Consider the following 19,835-nt stretch of genomic DNA (forward strand, 5'->3'; position numbering starts at 1 on the left):
TTCCCCCACAAAAATCCCATTGCTATATATACCCCTCTCACATATTAATGCAATATGGTCTGGTCTCTCCCACCTCCACCATGCTGTTTAAGCCTTGGCTCTTGAACTTGCTATCTGGGCCAAGATCTTCCTCAGCCAGCCGACTAGTCTCCAGCCTTCATCCCTGCCTGCTAGCAGCCAGTCTGCTAGCTTCCAGCCTGCCTTTTCGCCCTGCATCTCGCACTGCATCTCAGCCTGCTTTCCGGCCTGCTAGGCTCCAGTCAGCTCACTTCCAGCCTGCATCTCGGTCAGTGTCTATCTAAGTCAGCTAGCCCATCATGCCTGTCCTGACTCCTGACCACATGAGACTTATGTGGAGCAGCTGAGGAGCCACCGCATGATGTCCAGCGGACCTCCTGTGAAAGGACTCGCCTTGTCATTTTCACGAGGTACCATTGAGTCTCCAAAAGGAGGCGTGGTCCCAACGGCTCCGGACGCCACTAGCTCTCTCTGCAGTCCAGTGCCTCAGAGTCTCTGCTCCCCTGTGCCTCAGACAGAGTCTCGGCTGCCCAGCGCCACAGAGACTCAGCTGCCCAGTGTCCCAGAGTCCCTGCTGAGCTGCAGCAACCTTCTGTCCCCTCTGATCTGCAGCAACCTTCTATCCCCTCTGAGCTGCAGCAACCTTCTGTCCCCTCTGATCTGCAGCAACCTTCTATCCCCTCTGAGCTGCAGCTGTCTCCTGTTGCTGTGCTGCAGCAGTCCCCTGAGTCTGAGTGGCAGCAGTCTTCAGTTCCTGTTCTGCTGCAGTCTCCTGTGGCTGTGCTTCAGTTGCCTCCTGTTTCTCTGGGTCCACCGGCCACCTGCTGTTGTTCTGTCAGATCCCTGATCTGTCATCAGCTGCATCTACCGACACCATGCCATACCCCGATGGCCGTCGCCGCCAACGGCCACTTCAGGACTCTGGTCCTGCACTCTGGACTCCGGTCCTGAACTCCAGATGCTGGAAGCTGATCCTGCAGCCCCCCCCCCCCCCCCCCCCCCCCGGACCTGCAGCCAAATCTTCTAGTGCTTGCTGCATCTCCTGACCTGCAGCACCGTCGCTGACCTCTTGTGTGGCCTAGCCTTCATCCTCGATCTCCTGAGTGGTCCGGCCTGCGTCGCCGGTCCCCAGGTCGACCTCTTGAGCAGCTTCGCCAGTCTGGTCATCCTCCTGCCCATCCTCCATAGCAGCTTCACCGGTCTGGTCATGCTCCTGCCTGTCTTCCAGAGCTGCTTTGTGTTCTTATCCAGGTCGTCCGCCTGAGGTTTCCTGTTTGGCCTCTGTCTTGTTGCCGCCCTTCGGTCCTGCATCTTGGTCACCGTACAGATCTGTTACGGCCATTGGCCCAGCGCCCAGGCCGTCTGCCTGGGGTTTCCTGCTCCACCTCCGCCCCTTTCCTGTCTCTAGGCCACTTGCCTCTGCATGTGAGGTTATTCTGTTAATGCCGAATAAGCGTTGGAGGGGGGAAAAAAAACCTTGAAGTTGTGTCTGTTTGAAATGTCCTGGCTGTAAACGAGAAGAAACACATGTCGCAGAGGATTCCTGCATCCACTCGTCCTCTGCCAGATATTGTTCCTGTTTATCTTATATAACACAAGATAAACACATGTAAACACATGTAAACACGGCAGAGAACATCTCCGAGGGACGAGTTAGGGAGGCCGTGGAAGAGTGCTGCTGTTTCACTTCACTTAACCACTTGATTATTTTTAAAGCTAAACCCAATTTTCCACCCAGCTGGCCTACGAATACGAATGTTTGTGGTGTCTAGGTGATCTGGCCCAACCATGGATGGATGCTTTTGATTTCACGTGTGTGTGTGACCCTATTATGTAGATTTAGGCTAAAGCTTTTTTGTTTGACATACAGGCCTTTGCCATGTGAGATGTTTTCTGATTTTTTGGCTTAAATTACCATTTTGCATGTGCATATTTAGGATGTGCAGTAGGTATTTCATGCAGTGTAATATACTGCACGCACATACAAGAGCCAAATATGGATTACAATCAAACAAGGTGATTGTAGCCTCATTCGCTTTGGTTCAATATAGAGCTACTTGTGCACCAGAGAACTTGATTATGGACTCACCAATGGCTCTTCAAGTGACTAAACATTCAAACAGTGATGGTTCAAAGCACCTTCATTCCCACAGAAAAGCCTCTGAGGAATCATAACGTTCTGAATTATGCAGCATGGAGACAGGTGGAAATCATAAAGAGAAGGGAATGCAACAGGTTGACATGGAGACTGTGTTTGGGGAGTGAAATTGACAGCAGGGGGAGGTATAGGTTCTGTGAACCAGCGATGCTGCAAGACCAATTCTGCTTTGTGTGTGTGTGACTGTGTGTGTGTGTGTGTGTGTGTGTGTGTGTGTGTGTGTGTGTGTGTGTGTGTGTGTGTGTGTGTGTGTTTTGCTAATTTAACTTTATAAACACAACTCAGAATCAGAATCAGAATCACTTTTATTGCCGCAAGTTACATACGAGGAATTTGTCTTAGTGTCATAGTATGCAGCGTAGCGGTCAGGTCAATATACAGCGATAAAGAGGTAGGAAAGATAACTAAAAGACAAGCTCAACATTGCAAGTGCAATCAATGATGACGGTCCCCCACCAGGAAGCGGAAGGACTCCACAGTGTTGACCGGGGAGTCACCCAGGGTGATGATGGGGGAAGGTGGGGCTGGGTTCCTCCTGTAATCTACAATCATCTCCATTGTCTTTTGAGCATTTAAATGAACACCAGGTTGTTTTGATTGCACCAAGTCACCAGGTGGTCGATCTCCTCCTGATTTTAGATTTATGATTGGAATTTATAGTTATAGATTTTATCCCATAGGTGTCATTTACACTGTTGTGTGTTGGTGTCATGTCCCCACCACTTTTTCAAATGACCAATTTTGTCTCCATCACTTTTTAAAAGCATAATTTGTTCAAAATGTTCTGAAAAATAGCTTGCACTAATAGATGTTCGGCTAACTAATAAGGATTATTTGCACAATAAGAAAACATACAATACAATACAATGTAAACATAGACGTTTTAACTTGACAAGATAAACATTCTAAATTGCCCCTACCCCTATAGACGGTTTTCACCAGAGCGCAACCCCACAGCACTTCCTTTTTCTCAGCATTCGGCAAACTGCAGAAATATTCACTCGACATTGTTACTTTTGTTTTCGCCGCTCAGCTGTATAGACGGTTTTCACGGAATGGTCAGTCCTGCACTTGAATGTTTTTTTTTACTTTTATGTCCATAGCAAACACTGCAACAGGAAGTGAGCGGGGGTTTAATTTAGAATGTTTTTGTTGTCAAGTTAAAACCGTCTATAGCTGACTTCCTGTTGCAGTGTTTGCTAATAATAGTTGACAGGATATAAGCCGTAGGTTTCAAACTGTTCCCCAGCAACACAATTCTGTGGAAACTGTCTATAGAAGAAACATTGTCCAGAAAAAGTTATTTCTTCAGTTGTCTACTTTGTGAAATAGGGCAGTGATATTGGATATTGTGTCATCCCTGGGCTGACTGACATGCACTGGTGCTATACAGGAGTAGATGTGATATTGCCATTGTTCGATTGACATGGTGTTGTTGCAGCTATGTGATGCATATGGATGACTGTACTTCTGGGGTTGAAGTTGTGCGTTTCATGCTGAGTATTTTCATATTGTTGACGCTGTAGCCTAGGCTATGCCCTTTTCATGTGCCGTTATGCAATTTTTTAGGGATGCACCCATTTGAAAATGTTGACTGATATGATAACCAATATTAACATTACTGTTATTTTGCTCATCGGACCGATACCGATATATTAAAAAAAATTACTAACATCGGTCGATACCAATATGATTGCCGATGGTGCATTCCAATTTTTTTGCGCGCCGTAATTATCTACTCTATACCAATCCCCCATTACATTGCTTAAAATCGCATATGATTGGGGTTTTATAGTCTCGCCTCCTTAATAAATGAAGCTTGTCGATTGTCTTCTACTTCCTTTGCACAAGCAAGATGCAGAGGTGGGAATTTCATATCACACTCTGTGCAGGTGGGTGCAAGCGGGGACATCCTGTTGGCTCACCGAGTAGAGTGCATGCCATAAAGGTCGAGGCATCGCAGCGACCGCAGGTTCGAATCCGGCCTGCGGTCATTTGCTGCATGTCCTCCCCTCTCCCTCTCCCATGCCCTCCTGTGTCTCTCTGACTATACAGTATATCTGTGAAATAAAGCAAAAAAATGCAACAAAAATTCTAAAAAAACAAAACAAAATGAATTACGGTAATGAAAAATCTTACCTCAAAGGTGACCATACACCTAACTTACAAGTTAGAGCACAGTGTTGGCTCATTCTACAGTAGATGATGTTGTTTGAGATTGATATGTTGAAGACCATTAAAAAAACAACAACAAACAAACTGACAAATATGTCCCCACCACTTTTCAACACAAAGTGACACCCTTTAAATGGGAGTGACACATGAAACTTGAATTTCAACACTTTCTCTTGTTAGCAGCTGCTTGCTTTGACAACAGGGCTTTTACAGGAAACAGTTTTAGCGTTTTCAGGTTTCACAGGGGGGGGAGAAGGAACTTCAAAGTTGTGAGACTGTGTGTGAACCAAATTACTTCGCTCCAAGACTCAGACCTCCACACAGCGTGCCAGAGCCTTGTTTGGTAAGATCACAGTTTTTGATTGATCTACACTTTGTGACTAAATTAAACAACCCTTGACATAGAAAGTGGCCAAATGTTTGACTTGGCCTGCGTGATTATTTACAGCATTTCCTGCATGTATTGTGTCTTGTGAATTTTGATCTGTTTTGTGAAACCGTTTCTATTTTTTAATAAGTAAAACTTTAATGCAGAATGGTAGCAAGAAGTGAACTGTTTTAATTTGTCTTTTTCAAATGGAAAACAATGTGTAATAACAAGTGAATGATAAAAAAAAGATGTCCATACAATAATGAGATTTTTGCTAATTTCTAATAAATAATTAAGCAATATGATTTTAGTATTGGTTTATTTGACGGGGACAGGGCAATTAACATAATTACACTTGACTTCCCAATTGAACAGATATGTACATGGAGCTTGCACTGCTAAATTCCATTCAGTCCCTATATGAATAAATAGACTGCAACGAATGACTACAACTATCTAAAATGTCTTATATTGGCTAATAAAGGTACAGAAATCTAAATATCATTAAATATGCACAATATAGTATCTTGAGCAACATCAGAGTTCAATCCTTTAACTTTCACTTTCACAGACCATGATCGACAATTCGACAACGTTCGTTACCCAGGCTAGTGAGCCCGAGCGCTCCAGCAGCAGCTCCTCCACAGGCCTGGCTGTGGGTCTGACCTTCCTCTTCCTGGTGCTGGGGCTGGCAGGCGGCCTGGCTGTGTACACGCAGCGGAGGAGACTCATGGATATGCTGCAGCGCGCACGTGAAGGCAGACAGAAGAAGGAAGACCAGACACAGACACCGCAGCAACACTCCCATCAGTACACCGGTGTTAGATCAGACTCACCGGTGTCTGTACAGAGTCAAACGCCCATCTATGAGAACCTTCAAGTTGCTGGCCACAATAGAACCGTGGTGGACATGGACAGGTAAGATACAGTATACGCAAACAGTGCCGTGTGTCTGATCAATGGGCACAAATCAGTGTAGGAATGTATGCAGGGGCAAGGGCAAAAATGCCCCCAAGAACACTCAGAATGCCCCTAAAAACCATGATCCAGGGGCAGAAATTGCCCCAATATTTTGATAATTGTATTTTCATTCAATTCATTTAATTTCCATCTCTAACACACACTCAGCACCTGCAAGCTGGTTGCCAGAAGACAATGATGAAGAACACACTCACACAAACAGCGCTGTTCTTTACACTACGCTTGAGCAACTTTATGCACTAATTACTATTTTTCAAAGTGCCCCCAAAATTTAGTAAATGCCCCCAGTTTTTAGACAGTCGGGGCAAAAGTTGCCCCCAAAATATTTTTTTTATTTCCTACACTGGCACAAATCATTTAGGATACTGTGAGTCTCAGTCTCAATGTTTGTGAAACTACAAAAGAGAGGAAATAGATTAAGGAACACAGAGAGTGTTTTAGATTTCCCCACTTTGCACAACTCTGTGTCGTAATAACATGTGGTAATTGTTGCTCTCCAATTTTGGCCCATCTCTGACGTTGTCCTAGCTGCTTGCTGTTGGTCCATATGATTTACAATATATCAATCCAATTCCCGGACTGGTGACTCAGCGGTGGACTTTTTCTGTGACCAGCTGGATAAAGGGAACTCTAGTCTATACAGTCCACACAATACATCATATTTGTCTTGTGGCGTCACCGTGTAAAACCCTTCTTCACTCACTGGTTACCCAAAGTCTGGCGTAACTTTTCAGGGAAACTGATTATAGACAATCTGCACTCATTCGTCTCTCCGCAGGCCCCCCTCCGTACCTGAGGAGGATTTATACTTGCAGTGCGATGGACCAGATGACGCAATATACGGCAACGACCCGGCCTGCAACCTCTCCATGCTCTCAGACACCCAAGCAGAAGAAGACGACGACGAGGATGACTATGTTATGCCAACTTGTGATTAACTTGCAGGGGTGGGCAACATCCCCCCCCCCCCCCCCCAGAGGGCCATACTGACTTACATGAAGTTTAACATAATTCTGCCTTTTATTGAGTTTTTGGGGGTTGTTTTGTTTTACTTTGAGGACGTTGGAGGGCCGGATTGAGATGGTCCTGTCAGGCTCCTCCGGGTCTCGCCCTGGGGCCGCATGTTTGCCAATTTCTCCCCAATTGTACTCCCCCCCCCCCCCCCCCCCCCCCTGGTTGCTGCTCCACCCTCTGCCGATCTGGGGAGTGCCGAGACTAGCACCATGCTTCCTCCGACACATGCACACTTGCCAGCCGCTTCTTTTCACCTGACAGGGGGAGCTTCACCGGCAGGACGTAGCACGTGGGAGGATCACGCTATTCCCACCATTTCCCTTCCACCCCGAACAGGCCCCCCCCGACCGACCGATTAAAGGATAAGTTCACCCAAAAATGAAAGTTCAGTCATTACTCACCCCATGCCGATAGAAGGACGGGTTACGTTTTTTTGTCCATAATAAAACTTTGTGGAGTTTTCCAGGGAAACAAAGTTGCAGCATTCTTCCTAAACAATTGAAGTGACTGGTGACCAACTTTCAAATGTTAAACAAAACAAAAACCCCAAAACATAAAATGCCTCCATACTGCTCGTCTGCGTGATCCGTCTCCAGAATCCCTGAGATGCCAAGTTGACATGATTTACACCCTGTTTTTAGCTGAAATCTTCACTGTAGCTGTGAGCAGAAAGTCCCGTTTTCACTTTCACTTTAAGCTGACGGCTACAGTGAACATTTCAACTAAAAACAGTATGTAAATGACGTCTTTTAAGTCAACTTGGCAACTTTCTTTTTTTAAGTTGGTCCCCATCCACTTCAATTTTTTAGGAGAATGCTGTAACTCTGTTTCCCTGGAAAACTCCACGAATGTTTTATGGACTAAAAAACTTCACCCGACCTCCGTGAGTATGTAGATAATGATAGGATTTTCATTTTTGGGTGAACTTATCCTTTAAGGTGAAGGTGGGGCTGGAAGACACCACAGAGGTTTTTAGATGCAGCTGAGCTTCAATCACAAAACAATATATTATTGTCTGTGTGGTGTATGTACATTCAATATAAATAATACATATTTTATAGAGATGTTTTGCTATAATTATTACTCCTAATCTGTAAAGTTATATATAAAATTGTGTGTGTAAATTATAGTTCAGGAGGGGTGAAAGAAGACTCCTTCTGTCAACTCATCATTAGAATAATAAAGGAACATGACCAGTTTTCTATGTTTGACAGTTCATTTAAGGTCATAATAGTAGTCAGCACATCTTATCAGCAGTTCGAGGTGACCACTTCTCCGCTTAGATCATATTCGTTTTTGTGGAATTGCTGAGGAGTTGCTTTGACCTGGAGCTTTCGATTTTGTCCAGACAGAGAAAATAAGAACAGTTCACTCATCTTGTGAGGTGAAGTCATGTATGCCTCAATCAGATGTTCTTTCTTTCTTTCTTTCTCAAATTACAGTAATTTATGAAATAAAGAAATTAGTGAGATGCTATAATATATCATGGCATATTATGCCATGTGGCCCATGGGATGCTTATGAGCTGAAGATAAGAGATAAAGAGCATAATATTGAACAAGAAAATAAATATAAATGAGTATACAGTCTAAATTACCTCCAAGGGTATTTTGCCATAGACATTTTGTTCTGGACAAAAGAAGTTGGGGGCATGTTGATGTTGATCAAGCTCATATATAAAGTAGGGATAATTCCATCCACCCTGTTTTCTCAAAATTAGTACCGGTAGATGAATCCATATAGCTAATTAGATGTATACATATGTATATACCGTATATAGGAATATGAATAGGGTATTTCTAGGAGCAGGCCGTCCACATGTGTTGGGTGGAGAAAAAGGTAAAAAAGGTAAAGTCCCACTGATTGTCACACAATGTGTGAAATTTGTTCTCCGCATTTGACCCATCCCCTGGGGGAGCGGTGAGCGGCAGCGTGCGCCGCGCTCGGGAATCACATGGTGATTTAACCCCCCAATTCCAACCCTTTGATGTTGAGTGTCAAGCAGGGAGGCAATGGGTCCCATTTTTTTAGTCTTTGGTATGACTCGGCCGGGGATCGAACTCACGACCTCCCAGTCTCAGGGCGGACACTCAGACCACAAGGCCACTGAGCTGGGCAGGCCCTTGCGAGTGATTCAGATTGCAAAATTACATAACAAAATTATGTTTATTCTACATAAAATATGAAAACTATAATACTATAAACTATTTAAAAAAAACTATTACATTTATTATTTTATTTTATTTTTTATTTTTTTGTCATAATACAGATATGAAATGATGATCGCTGGGTAATATTAGTGTCCTCTAGTAAGAGAGTGGCGTCAGCGGAGGACCAAAATGCGAGACTCATTAGCCAATGAACAGCCAGGAATGGGTCTCGCGCTACTTTTGCATGCTAAAATAAAGCCGATAATGTACAATTTGATTCATTTCAAGGGATGAAAAACCCTTTCAAAGTACGACACTGTCTATTTTGCTGCAACTCGACAGTGCTGCTTTTTTTACTCAAGAGTTCCACTTTCTACTTCCTGGAAAGAAAACTGGTCCATTGGAGTGAATGGAGATGTCGGAACTCTTCTTTTATACGGCTCTGGGTAACATGTATGTTGTTGTCCAATGCCAGGTCTCTATTTGATCATGTGATAAGATGATAATAGCTATAGTTTAGGTGCAAAATCGGAACGTCAAGACTGACAAACTGAGCTGAGCACATCTGCAAGCCGAGTGAGCAGTCATGCCTTTCAGACATAAAAGCGGCCACTAGTGTGGCCCCGACCCGTCATCCTGTAATAGCGTGCACTGGGGCCCATCGTAACCACGTTAGGCCACTGACACACGTTATGTGGTTATTAAAAGTAGTTAATCAGTATCTCAAAACAGACATAGTGACCATTCTGACCTCATGCATGCTCTGAACTCATGTTCAGATGCATTGTTCCCTATGAGAGACTGAGAAAAAGCTTAGACTGAACACAAACACGGTGCCCGAACATTACACACAGAAGATCTTGATTACTATTGTGCCTAATTCTATTCTAGGTGTATACTTTGGGTGGGTACTGCGACGCAGGGCCTTTCAGAATTTAAGATTGAGGACATTTACATCAGTCTCGGTTGAGTAATAACTGAGGATGTCATCCTCGACACAAAGAAACAAATGGGTAGTAACGGGACAAAAACAAAGACATTAATGAGCAGTCACTAGACACAGGGTGTACGTTCACCATATGAAAAGTGTCATTACGGTAAGCGTTTGTGTCTCCAGCCAAAGATTAATTGACTATTTATTCGGTTTCCTATTTATTCAATCTTCCAGGGTCACTTGATATGCCCCACCCCTTTAATACATGGACTTTATTAATGGTGAAACAACATAATGCTCATACAGTACGCTGCCGTGACCTTTATCCATCCTAAGATAAAAACTATAAATTGCTCATTAGGGGTGGTGGTGGTGGTGGTGGTGGTGGTGGTGGTGGTGGTGTTATTTTTGCACAATATTGCATATATATTTGGAAATATTTCAGAGGAGCTTGCTACCCACTTTCACTTTGATTTAAAAGAAAATCCCCTCTTGTCGCTCATGAAATGATATCATGGCACTATATACTAATTATTACTACTAGTAAAAAAAGAACACTGACCAGCATAGCGCAGTGGTTCCCAAACTGGTGTATGCATAGCGCTACTACAGGGGGTACTTGAGAAAATGGGAAAATGTAAGAATAAATCATGAAAATAAATAAAATGATCAAATAAATCTGCTCAGGAGGAGACACTAATTGCAACTCTTTCACTCCATTTCTTATTTTGTAATATTATATTCTTCAAAAGGTGCGTTATCATTCATTCATTGCATCATATGATATAGTTTTCTCTTGCAGCTTTCTAAGCTAAATGTGGTAGTTGGGTAAAAGGGGGTACTTGGATTCAGAGATCAGGGAAAGGGGGTACTGAAGCCAAACAAGTTTGAGAACCACAGGCATAGCCTAGTGGCTTTTTTATGTTACCTTTCTCTGTGAGCTCTTTTTTGTGATGTTAGTTCATTATATTTTCTTGTCGTAGATAAAGCAAAGATACGGCGACCATACTTATCGTATTATATCTCACATTAGTATTTGTTCTTTTTCTAATAACTTATCTCAACAGCATTGAAAAGCAATCATTACAGACACAATCTTTGATAATCTGCAATGAACATGCATTTACAGTGCCGTCGTTGATATGTAATCTGAACAGTCCTGAGTTGACACAGCTCTCTTGCTAATTTCCCTTCCCCTTGTCATAGTAAACTAATAATTATGACGTTACTTTTGTCCTCCTGGTCACTGACCCCTGGCAAGGCCATGGCGAAAGTACTGTTGGCTGCAAGGTCACAGCTGGGAGATAGACGTTATCTTAATCTTGACATGCTGACTTCACTGGCACGCCCTAACCTTGGGAATCCATGACATATAGGTGATTTAACGTCAAGCTGAAGTGGCTGTATTTCAGCGTTTCACACCGTGCGTCAAAAGCACTTGCACTCATAAATGACAAGTATGAGATTGTATCAGGCATGGAAGTTTATTATGAAATGTACATGTTGCCCATGTATTCAACTGCAACAACTCAGCATGAATAAAGCAGTTGTTCATATAATAATAACTGAAATGTATAAGACAAAAATACAAACGTATAATTGAATAGTTTCAATCTTAAATATAACTTACAATAAATAACTATAAAGGAACAGATCTGCTTGATCTACTGTACAAAACACAGTCAGCTCTGAGCAACTTACACATACAGTACACACACTAATGGCTGATTGGAATTTTAATTGAGCTAACCGCCCAAAACAATGACAGTAATGCTGCTAATCAGGTGTAACGAAATATTCTCGTCTCCTTTAGACTAGAGACACAATCCATTTTCTGTTCCACCAACCACGTAACATTAGTACATCTGGTGGCTTTGCTTTGCGACTTGTTCGTGTGACTCAGGCACAGTGGCACCCGCTGACAATCAAGTCGTTGAAGGGCGTCAGCGTCAACTTCCCCTGACTGTCGTAATGCATGAGGACCATGGGCTCGTAGGCGGCGGGCACGCAGCACGGGCGCGGCGTCCCCCCTCTGGTCATCTGGTACAGCCGGGACTTGACCTGCGTGTGCATGCTGGCCGGCTTGTAGTTGTGGGGGCAGGTGCCGTCGCAGAAGTGCATGTTGTAGGCGGTGGGGGCCACCACCCAGTCCGACCAGCCGATGTCTTGGAAGGACACGCTGACAGACTTGCGGCAGCACCAGCCTTGGGCGTCGCACTGGTCTTCTCGGTTGGAGCGAGCTCGCCGTCTCCTGGCCTGAGAGAGGCCTAGCTCCAGACTCAGGGCGACGCCGGCCTTTGCACTGGGCTCGTGTCTTCTACCCGCAGCCAGCCCCACGTCCACAACCAGCGACTGGCCCCCATCGCTCCTCCACTTCTCCACCTCAGGACCGATGTCCAGAGTCAGATGTGGAGGGCTTGAGACATTGGCATGGGCTCCAGTGTCTATGATTCTCCATGCAGGAGTGTTCACCGCCCGCATCCCATTGACTTTGACTTGAATCGGTTGTGTTATCTCAGGCTGAGTGGGCGTGGCTTTATCTAAAATCTGTCTGGAAATCTTCAGCTCTGCCCGAGCCAGTGTCAGCTCAGTCTGGATATTCGGGTTCTTATGGAAAACAGCCCTGTACCATTGTATGCGTTGTCCTCCCTTGCTCCTAAGCACTTTTACCGGCTCCACTACAAGAGAAAGACAGAAAGACAACATTCATTTATGACTTAATTGAGGGCATTTAGGAAATTATGTGAAACAACAGAGAATAAATTGTAAAAAAAAAAGAAAAAAAAAGAAAACAAGAAATCATAGTGGAATTTATAAATAATAATCATCCGAATCATGAAGCCATATAAAAATAATCTGCTCATTAGGTTGAGTTGATTATACATAAAACCCCCAAAACAAAGCTTAACAGCTTACAAGGTGTGCCTACCACTCTCATGACTCCTAAAGGTCATAGTTGACCTCCATGAAGCAAGATGATTTTGATCTTTAGCTAGAGCATGAACAATAATAGCTCCACTATTTATAGCCAAACCCGTGTTGTGCTTTTGTCTGCTGCCTCTGCAAGAGTCAACTCAGATCTAACACACATCTCACCTGTAGCTGGGAAGAGCACAGTGGACATTGTGGAATCCCACGATTCCCTGATCGGCTGGCTGGAATTTCCTCTCAGCTCCCTCAGTTTCTCCCTGTACAACTGATACATCTGCCTCAGCTCCTGATGCGAGGCCTTCTCAGCCGGCCTGGGCTCTCTGTCCATGCCCAGTGAGCTCAGGATCCCTGTCTTCACGGCCTCCAGGAGCAGGGCCCTCTGGCTGCCCTCTCCGGCCACGTCAGGCGTGTCTTCGTGGGCCGCGGGAGGCCGGCCCTGCCCTGGGCCGCAGAGGGAGACAAGGAGCAGCGTGGACAGGAGAAAGTGCAGCATGGTGGAGCTCACTAGATAGGGTTTGTCCATGTTATGAATGAAATTCTTCACATGCTTTCATTTATAGAGCTTCTGCGTTGCCACACCCCTGGTGGGTCAGGTGAGCAACACACCTTTGATGGATTATGTTGCAAGGTTTTGTAACATTGTGACGTCGTACGTGTTCACAACATGCAAAGTATGAAGTGAGAAATGTGCTGTCCTGTGCTGCTGCTGAGTGGAAAGGGCTCCATGTATATCTGTGGTCTTCAACAGGGGCCCCAGGGGGTCCGCAGAGGTACTGCAGGGGGTCCCCCAATTTATGTCAGTTTGTGAAAAATTTAAACATGTATTTTAGATGAAAATAATAATATTGAGTGAACTCCAAGCATTAATAGGTAATAATTAGCTTTTGGCAAAAAATGATTTCTAAAGCGAATCCGATGAAGCAATATGTGAAACTAACACATTGCTTGCTCCTTCCTGCTTTTTTATGGAATCTATTAATAAAAATAAGTGTCAACCCTGATATCCTGCTGTGCACTAGCTTATAACTGTTATTATAGGCCACACTTAAAATGCAACAAAAGTTTAATTAATTTTTAATCGTAGGGCGTCCCTGCTCTGTTTCTCTATCAATCAAGGGGTCCTTGGGCTGAAAAAGGTTGAAGACACCTAACTTGCATGAGAAAAACCTGAATACAAATATATAATTAGCATAATGAACTATAGTGTAGATTTTGTGTTTTCAGGATTTTGCATAACAAAGCCAAAACTCAAAGTCACCTTCACCATAAGCAGTGGAGATACCTATGCTTAAGAGACATTGTGAAATGACAAGGTTTTTTCTGTTTTATTAGATAATAACACACAGTGACAGTAAAGATGGGAGAGGCTGACATGCATTAAAGAGATTGCTGGAAATTATCGAGTGACATCACGTCACGACTCACGAGTATACGTGTGCACCTCCACCAGGATGGTTATGCGTCAGTTGATCAAATACTGACCATAGATGTCTTACAGTGACCAGTTGAAAGAGAACAGTGGCTAATTAGATTAGCTCCTCCAGATTTAATAATGGCAATGTGATAGTGTATTGATCCCTATAATGGGCTTCCTGTGTTCCCTGGTCAGAGGTCAGCAGCAGCTAGCGTCTTGCTCAAAGGCACTTGGTTGCCATCTCTAACTGCAAGGCCATCATGTTGCCAAAGTTAACAAGCTGTTAATGTCAATAGATAGTCTCAAGCATGAGCCCAACCTCCCCTTAACAGGTTTAGTGACAGTACACAGCCTTTTAACTGATTGTAACAATATGGTTAAGGATGAAAGGGCTTCTTACTTTGCTAACCTGATATAAATGAAATCCTATTTGACACTATCAACAACATTGTCACTCCTGCACCCCCTGCCTGTATTTTTAAATAAGGATTGCAGTAATTGACTCTTCTTCTTTGTGGATGAAGTTCGAGATGTTAGAGCAAACATCATCAGGTCTTCTACTCCCCTTTCCATCTGCCCAACCCGGCCGTCAATTTTGAACTGCTTCTCTCCCATTTCCCTGCAAGACCTCAATGATCTGCTCGGTACTATGACAACTTCTTCAAGCCCCTTAGATATCTTACCAACGTCTATGTTTAAAAATTTAAAAATAAGTTTCAAGTTAAATTATCCTTTATTTATGCCCGTGAGGAAATTCATCCTCTGCATTTGACCCATCCTCTACTAGGAACCTTCCTAGAACTAGGAGCAGTGGGCAGCAGCAGTGGGCAGCCGCAGTGCAGCGCCCGGGGACCAACTCCAGTTCTTTCGCCATTGCCTTGGTCAGGGGCACTGACAGGAGTCTTAACCTTAACATACATGTCTTTGAAATCACGAGGGGGAGTGGTCTATCACGAGGGGGAGTGGTCTCGAATGCCAGTTACAATTACCTCACTGTGTTGTTACTGTAATCACATCTTCACACGGCTGATGTAATGAGCATGCCAAAGATCTAATATGGAGCCGTCTGTGAATGTGATCAATGGTTACTATGGTTACAATATACATTTAATACTAGACATCTCAACATTCTCAACATCTACTATCCCTTCCAGTGTGGTAAAAGGTGACCACAGCATTCCTTCTCTACAGTAGCATTTGTTATGACAAAGTAAACAGCTAAAAATAGCCCACAACAGCTTTTTTCCCTCTGCTCAGTGGATCTTTGCCAAACAGTTTAGAGCACAGTGCATGAGAGTCCCCTCTCTGCCATACTTATATTTGACATTTTATTTAATGGATAGCCGCTTGGGATGAACCATCTTGTTTTCAAGTGGGGGGGGAGGGGTTCCAACACAAAACAGTACAATGCAACATAAACAGACAACATAAAGGATCTCATTTACCAACCCACCCACACACATTCCCATAACCCACAATACTATTTAAATTGATACAGCGAAACAAATCGATAATATATAGCTATTATATAAGATAATTATTATATTATTATTAGTATTAGTATTGTTATTGTTATATTAATATATTATTATATAGTAATAATAATGTTATTATTATTATTATTATTATTATTATTATTATTATATAAATGCACTAATAATAATGACAACAGGTCATCCAACAAGCAAAACTCTACAATATTAAAGAGGCAAGAAAATACATTACCATTATCCATTATCAGTAAAGTAAATAGGGTCGTCAGTACACTACATGGTTACAGTATAGTGAAGGGTCCCCACCCAATGACGTGTCTCCCTGCATGTGTGACTGACCTTATTCTCAGAAGGCTTTCCCAGCTATCACTCGCTGATAAAGAGAGATTCCCCCTCTTCATGTGGCCTGTGATAGCTGCACGTGATAAAGAGAGATTCCCCCTCTTCATATGGCCTGACTGTGATAGCTGCACGCCAGCGCTTGGATGCTCGTTTGCTCAATATTGGGCTATGTTCAGTGGAGTGGAGTGCAGTTCAGACAAAGATTTGACAGAGCAGCTGGAAAAACTGTTGTACTTTTTGTATGTTTAACTCCTAGAATGTTATTTATAAGAAAAGAAAACTAACTCTAACTTAAAAAGCTTAAAAATAAATAAGTAGTCATAATAATAATAATAATAATAATAATAATAATAATAATAATAATAATAATAATAATAATAATAATAATTCCAAGCGTGCAATATAAACCGTGAAGGCATTGAGAATAAGGTAAGTGTAACCTTATTCAAATACTTAATTTGGTCAGTCTTTACTGAACTGATTTGCTCCGGTTATTGAGTATGGGTATTATTAGTAGTGCATTTATTATACTGTAATTAAATGTATAGTTTCTGAGCCTAACCCTAACGCTCACCACACCACCACCTTGACCAGAAGAAGGTTTCCGTTATGTTTTGATGTCTGCATATACTATAATGTTCTCTTGCATGTACAGTATCAGCCAATATATTCAACGTGACATCAGAATATCTCAAAACCATGACTTCCTGCAATTACTAATCGGAAGGTTGGTGGTTCGATCCCCGGCTCCTCCAGTCCGCATGTCGAAGTGTCCTTGGGCAAGACACTGAACCCCAAATTGCTCCCGATGGCTGTGCCAGCACCCTGCGTGTCAGCTGGCCGCCCTCGGTGTGTGAATGGGTGAATGTAGGCACATTGTAAAGCGATTTGGATAAAAGCGCTATATAAATGCAGTCCATTTACCATAAATGCAGTCCATGAAGAAGACACTGCCCGAGTGACAAAAGGTGACAAGAGTGTGGAGTGAGTGCGACAGTGCGTGACGTTTTTTTGCAGTGAGTCACTTAGGTGATGAACCAATCATGTGCCCTGCCAGGTGACCCTACCTGGAGTGCTGGAAGTGTGTGAAAGGTTTAGTGATTCATGCAAACTGGCACCGCTGTTGACATTCACATTCTCCTGTAACTCTCCTCTTTCTCTTTTTTTATCTTTCCATCTCTTTCACTGTGTGTGTGTGTGTGTGTGTGTGTGTGTGTGTGTGTGTGTGTGTGTGTGTGTGTGTGTGTGTGTGTGTTCTGAGTGACAGACATTTTTGTGCCTCAGAATAGACTTAATAGAGGAAACTGTGGGGGATGTACCCAGCTGTTGCGCTAAATAAAAATGTGCATTAACTCATCATGGAAGAACCACCGATTTATCAATCAAAATTTTATAATATTTTTAGAAAATCATAAATAATAATTATATATATATATATATATATATATGAAAGGAATATATATATATATATATATATATATATATATATATATATATATATTCCTTTCCTATCCTCATGTAACAATATTGCTTATGAATGAAATGAATGAATGAATTATGAATGAATGAAAGTTTTATTTACGTGTCAGGACAAATTACATGACCCATCCCACATGGGATTATCAGACACATCAACATAAAGTAATTACCATATCGATTCCGGTGCATAAACAACACAAACACACACATAGCACACACAGCATGGACAGCAAAACACAGATTTAACTACAATATGTAGTAAGTAAAATATATGAATTATCTATCATATGTCATCTTTTTCCTCCTATCCCACGCATGTGAAATATATTCGGAAAAAAGCAAAGATGTTGTCAAAAAGAAATTCAAGTATGGCACCTTCTTCAAAATCTAACAAGTTTAGCTCAGGGGACTGAACTTTTTTAAATAGTATCTCTCGTAAGTCATGATACAATGGGCAATACAAAATAAAATGAAATTCATTCTCCACTTCCTTCAACTCACAATATTCACAAATCATATCCTCCTCCACCGTCCCTCTGTATCTGCCTGTTTCAATATGTAAAGGCAGGATAAGGACCTCTTGCTTTTAGGTAAATTAAACATAACATATTTTTCACATTTAAATTCATTTTTAAATAAACAATAAGTTCTTAATTTTGGCTTCTGCCAAATTTCTTCAGTCCAAGACTGTAACCAGTTGGCTTATGTATACCATGATTTTATGTCAAAACGATGAATGTCTTAGATTCTGCAAAACAGTTTTTCATTCATGCATTGATTCATTCATTTTTCTGTACCTACGTATTCAGAGTCAGAGGGAACTGGGGGCTGTTCCAGCATGCATTGGATGGAAAGCAGGGAAACACCTTGGACAGCAGTCTCCATACACAGATAGACACACAGACACCCATAGACAAAGCTCAATGGCCCCCTCTGGTGGCATTGAAGCTACTGTGCGCCATTTACTCAGCTAGGCCTAGGGTTACCTGGAGCAGGAGGATGGTGAAATAGATGCCGATCTGGGGTCAGTGTTAAAATTTCCATTCCATAACTTAATATTGGAGTTTGGATGAAGAGGCTGATGTCTAGTCAGCATACAAGAGACACCCCTTCTTTTCCAGAAGTTCAATTAAGGCCATGGGTGAATGTAATGGGCCATATGACCATATTTCATGTACGGAGAATTTAATTCTGTGTCTGTTTGATTTCATTTGTGTTGCCAGTTTATTGTATTCTTTGCACCAATTCATAGCAGCAAACCTGACTGGCTGGATAGTACTGTCTTTCAGCCTCACAGTGGGCTAAAAGAGGAGAGACAGCTATAAAGTACAGAAAGGAGAATTGACTGAAAAAGAAAGTAGACAGAAAAAAAAGAAGAAGAGACACTTTGATGCCGGGATGGTCCCACTAACGAGCATGGATCATTTGAAGATGACCTACCCCGCATCGCACAGAGAGCATGAAAAGAGGACAAACGTGTATTTCCCATTGTGTGCAATACTGAATATTTATGACAAAGAAGGAGATGGATATGGATGAGGATGAGCATCTCGCGATACCTCAGTTTGCAAACAAACAAACAAACATTAGTCATAAAAAATGGCAGTAGATAATAAATATGTACTGCCTTCCTTGTCACATTGAGATGAGCACTTCCTTGTAAGATCACGAGGAAGTGGATTATGATCGTGTTTCCTGTCATGTCTTTTGATGAGAAAAGATGATAAGGTGCAAAGGAAAGGCACCATGGCACCATTACACCAGGCTCCATTAAGAAATACAGAAACATGCATTGAGAAGACACCTGTTGTGATCCACAGTGCAATAGACTGACAGTTGTTTTTGGATGCCTTGGTTGAATCAGAGGACATGCAGAGAAAAGCCATTACTGTTGTTTGTATATAAGCACATAGCAGCATATTGCTTGGATGCACATTTATACACTTGGATTAACCTGAATCAAATCTTGCAATTGTATCTATAATTAGCCTGAAGGAGCCAGGGGCATTTCGAGTAGGTGGCCCCACCCCTACAATCTGATTGGCCTCCCCCGGACACCACTCCGCCGGCGTCCGTGCAACATGTAAAGGTGGAGTGAAGATGCTGATATCATAAACTAGAAGATATACGCCATCCATTGGTACCAACATGTCACGCTATAGCTTGTTGGGAAGGGGGCTAAATAATGCTCCCAAAAGTTAGGCTAAACTTTGGCGAAGGAAAAACTGGCACGGCCATTTTCAAATGGGTCCGTTGACCTCTCACCTCAAGATATTTGAATGAGAATGGCTTCTATGGGTACCACCACGAGTCTTCAGAATTCAGACCTGGGACCTGTCTACAACATCCTTTCTAAATGCCACAACTTGCTTGAGT

At 42.7% G+C, this 19,835-nt stretch overlaps 2 protein-coding genes across 2 annotated transcripts; one reads left to right on the top strand and one right to left on the bottom strand.

Annotated features, from left to right (window-relative positions):
* Positions 1 to 4,570: 4,570 nt before the first annotated feature.
* On the top strand, positions 4,571 to 7,795 carry LOC310796949 (uncharacterized protein). Its single transcript, XM_083659203.1, has 3 exons — positions 4,571 to 4,694; positions 5,293 to 5,639; positions 6,481 to 7,795. Exons 2-3 carry the CDS (start codon positions 5,296 to 5,298, stop codon positions 6,638 to 6,640), a joined length of 504 nt encoding a protein of 167 aa, XP_083515329.1. The 5' UTR covers positions 4,571 to 4,694; positions 5,293 to 5,295; the 3' UTR covers positions 6,641 to 7,795.
* A 3,734-nt stretch (positions 7,796 to 11,529) lies between these two features.
* gdf15 (Growth differentiation factor-15) lies at positions 11,530 to 13,254 on the bottom strand (the record flags this gene model as incomplete). Its single annotated transcript, XM_083659700.1, has 2 exons — positions 11,530 to 12,478; positions 12,897 to 13,254. The coding sequence occupies 2 exons, from the start codon at positions 13,252 to 13,254 to the stop codon at positions 11,700 to 11,702; spliced, it is 1,137 nt and encodes a 378-aa protein (XP_083515826.1). The 3' UTR covers positions 11,530 to 11,699.
* Between the last annotated feature and the right edge of the window lie 6,581 nt (positions 13,255 to 19,835).

The sequence above is a fragment of the Poromitra crassiceps genome (genome assembly GCF_964638095.1).
Source record: "Poromitra crassiceps genome assembly, chromosome: 23".
NCBI lineage: Eukaryota > Metazoa > Chordata > Actinopteri > Beryciformes > Melamphaidae > Poromitra > Poromitra crassiceps.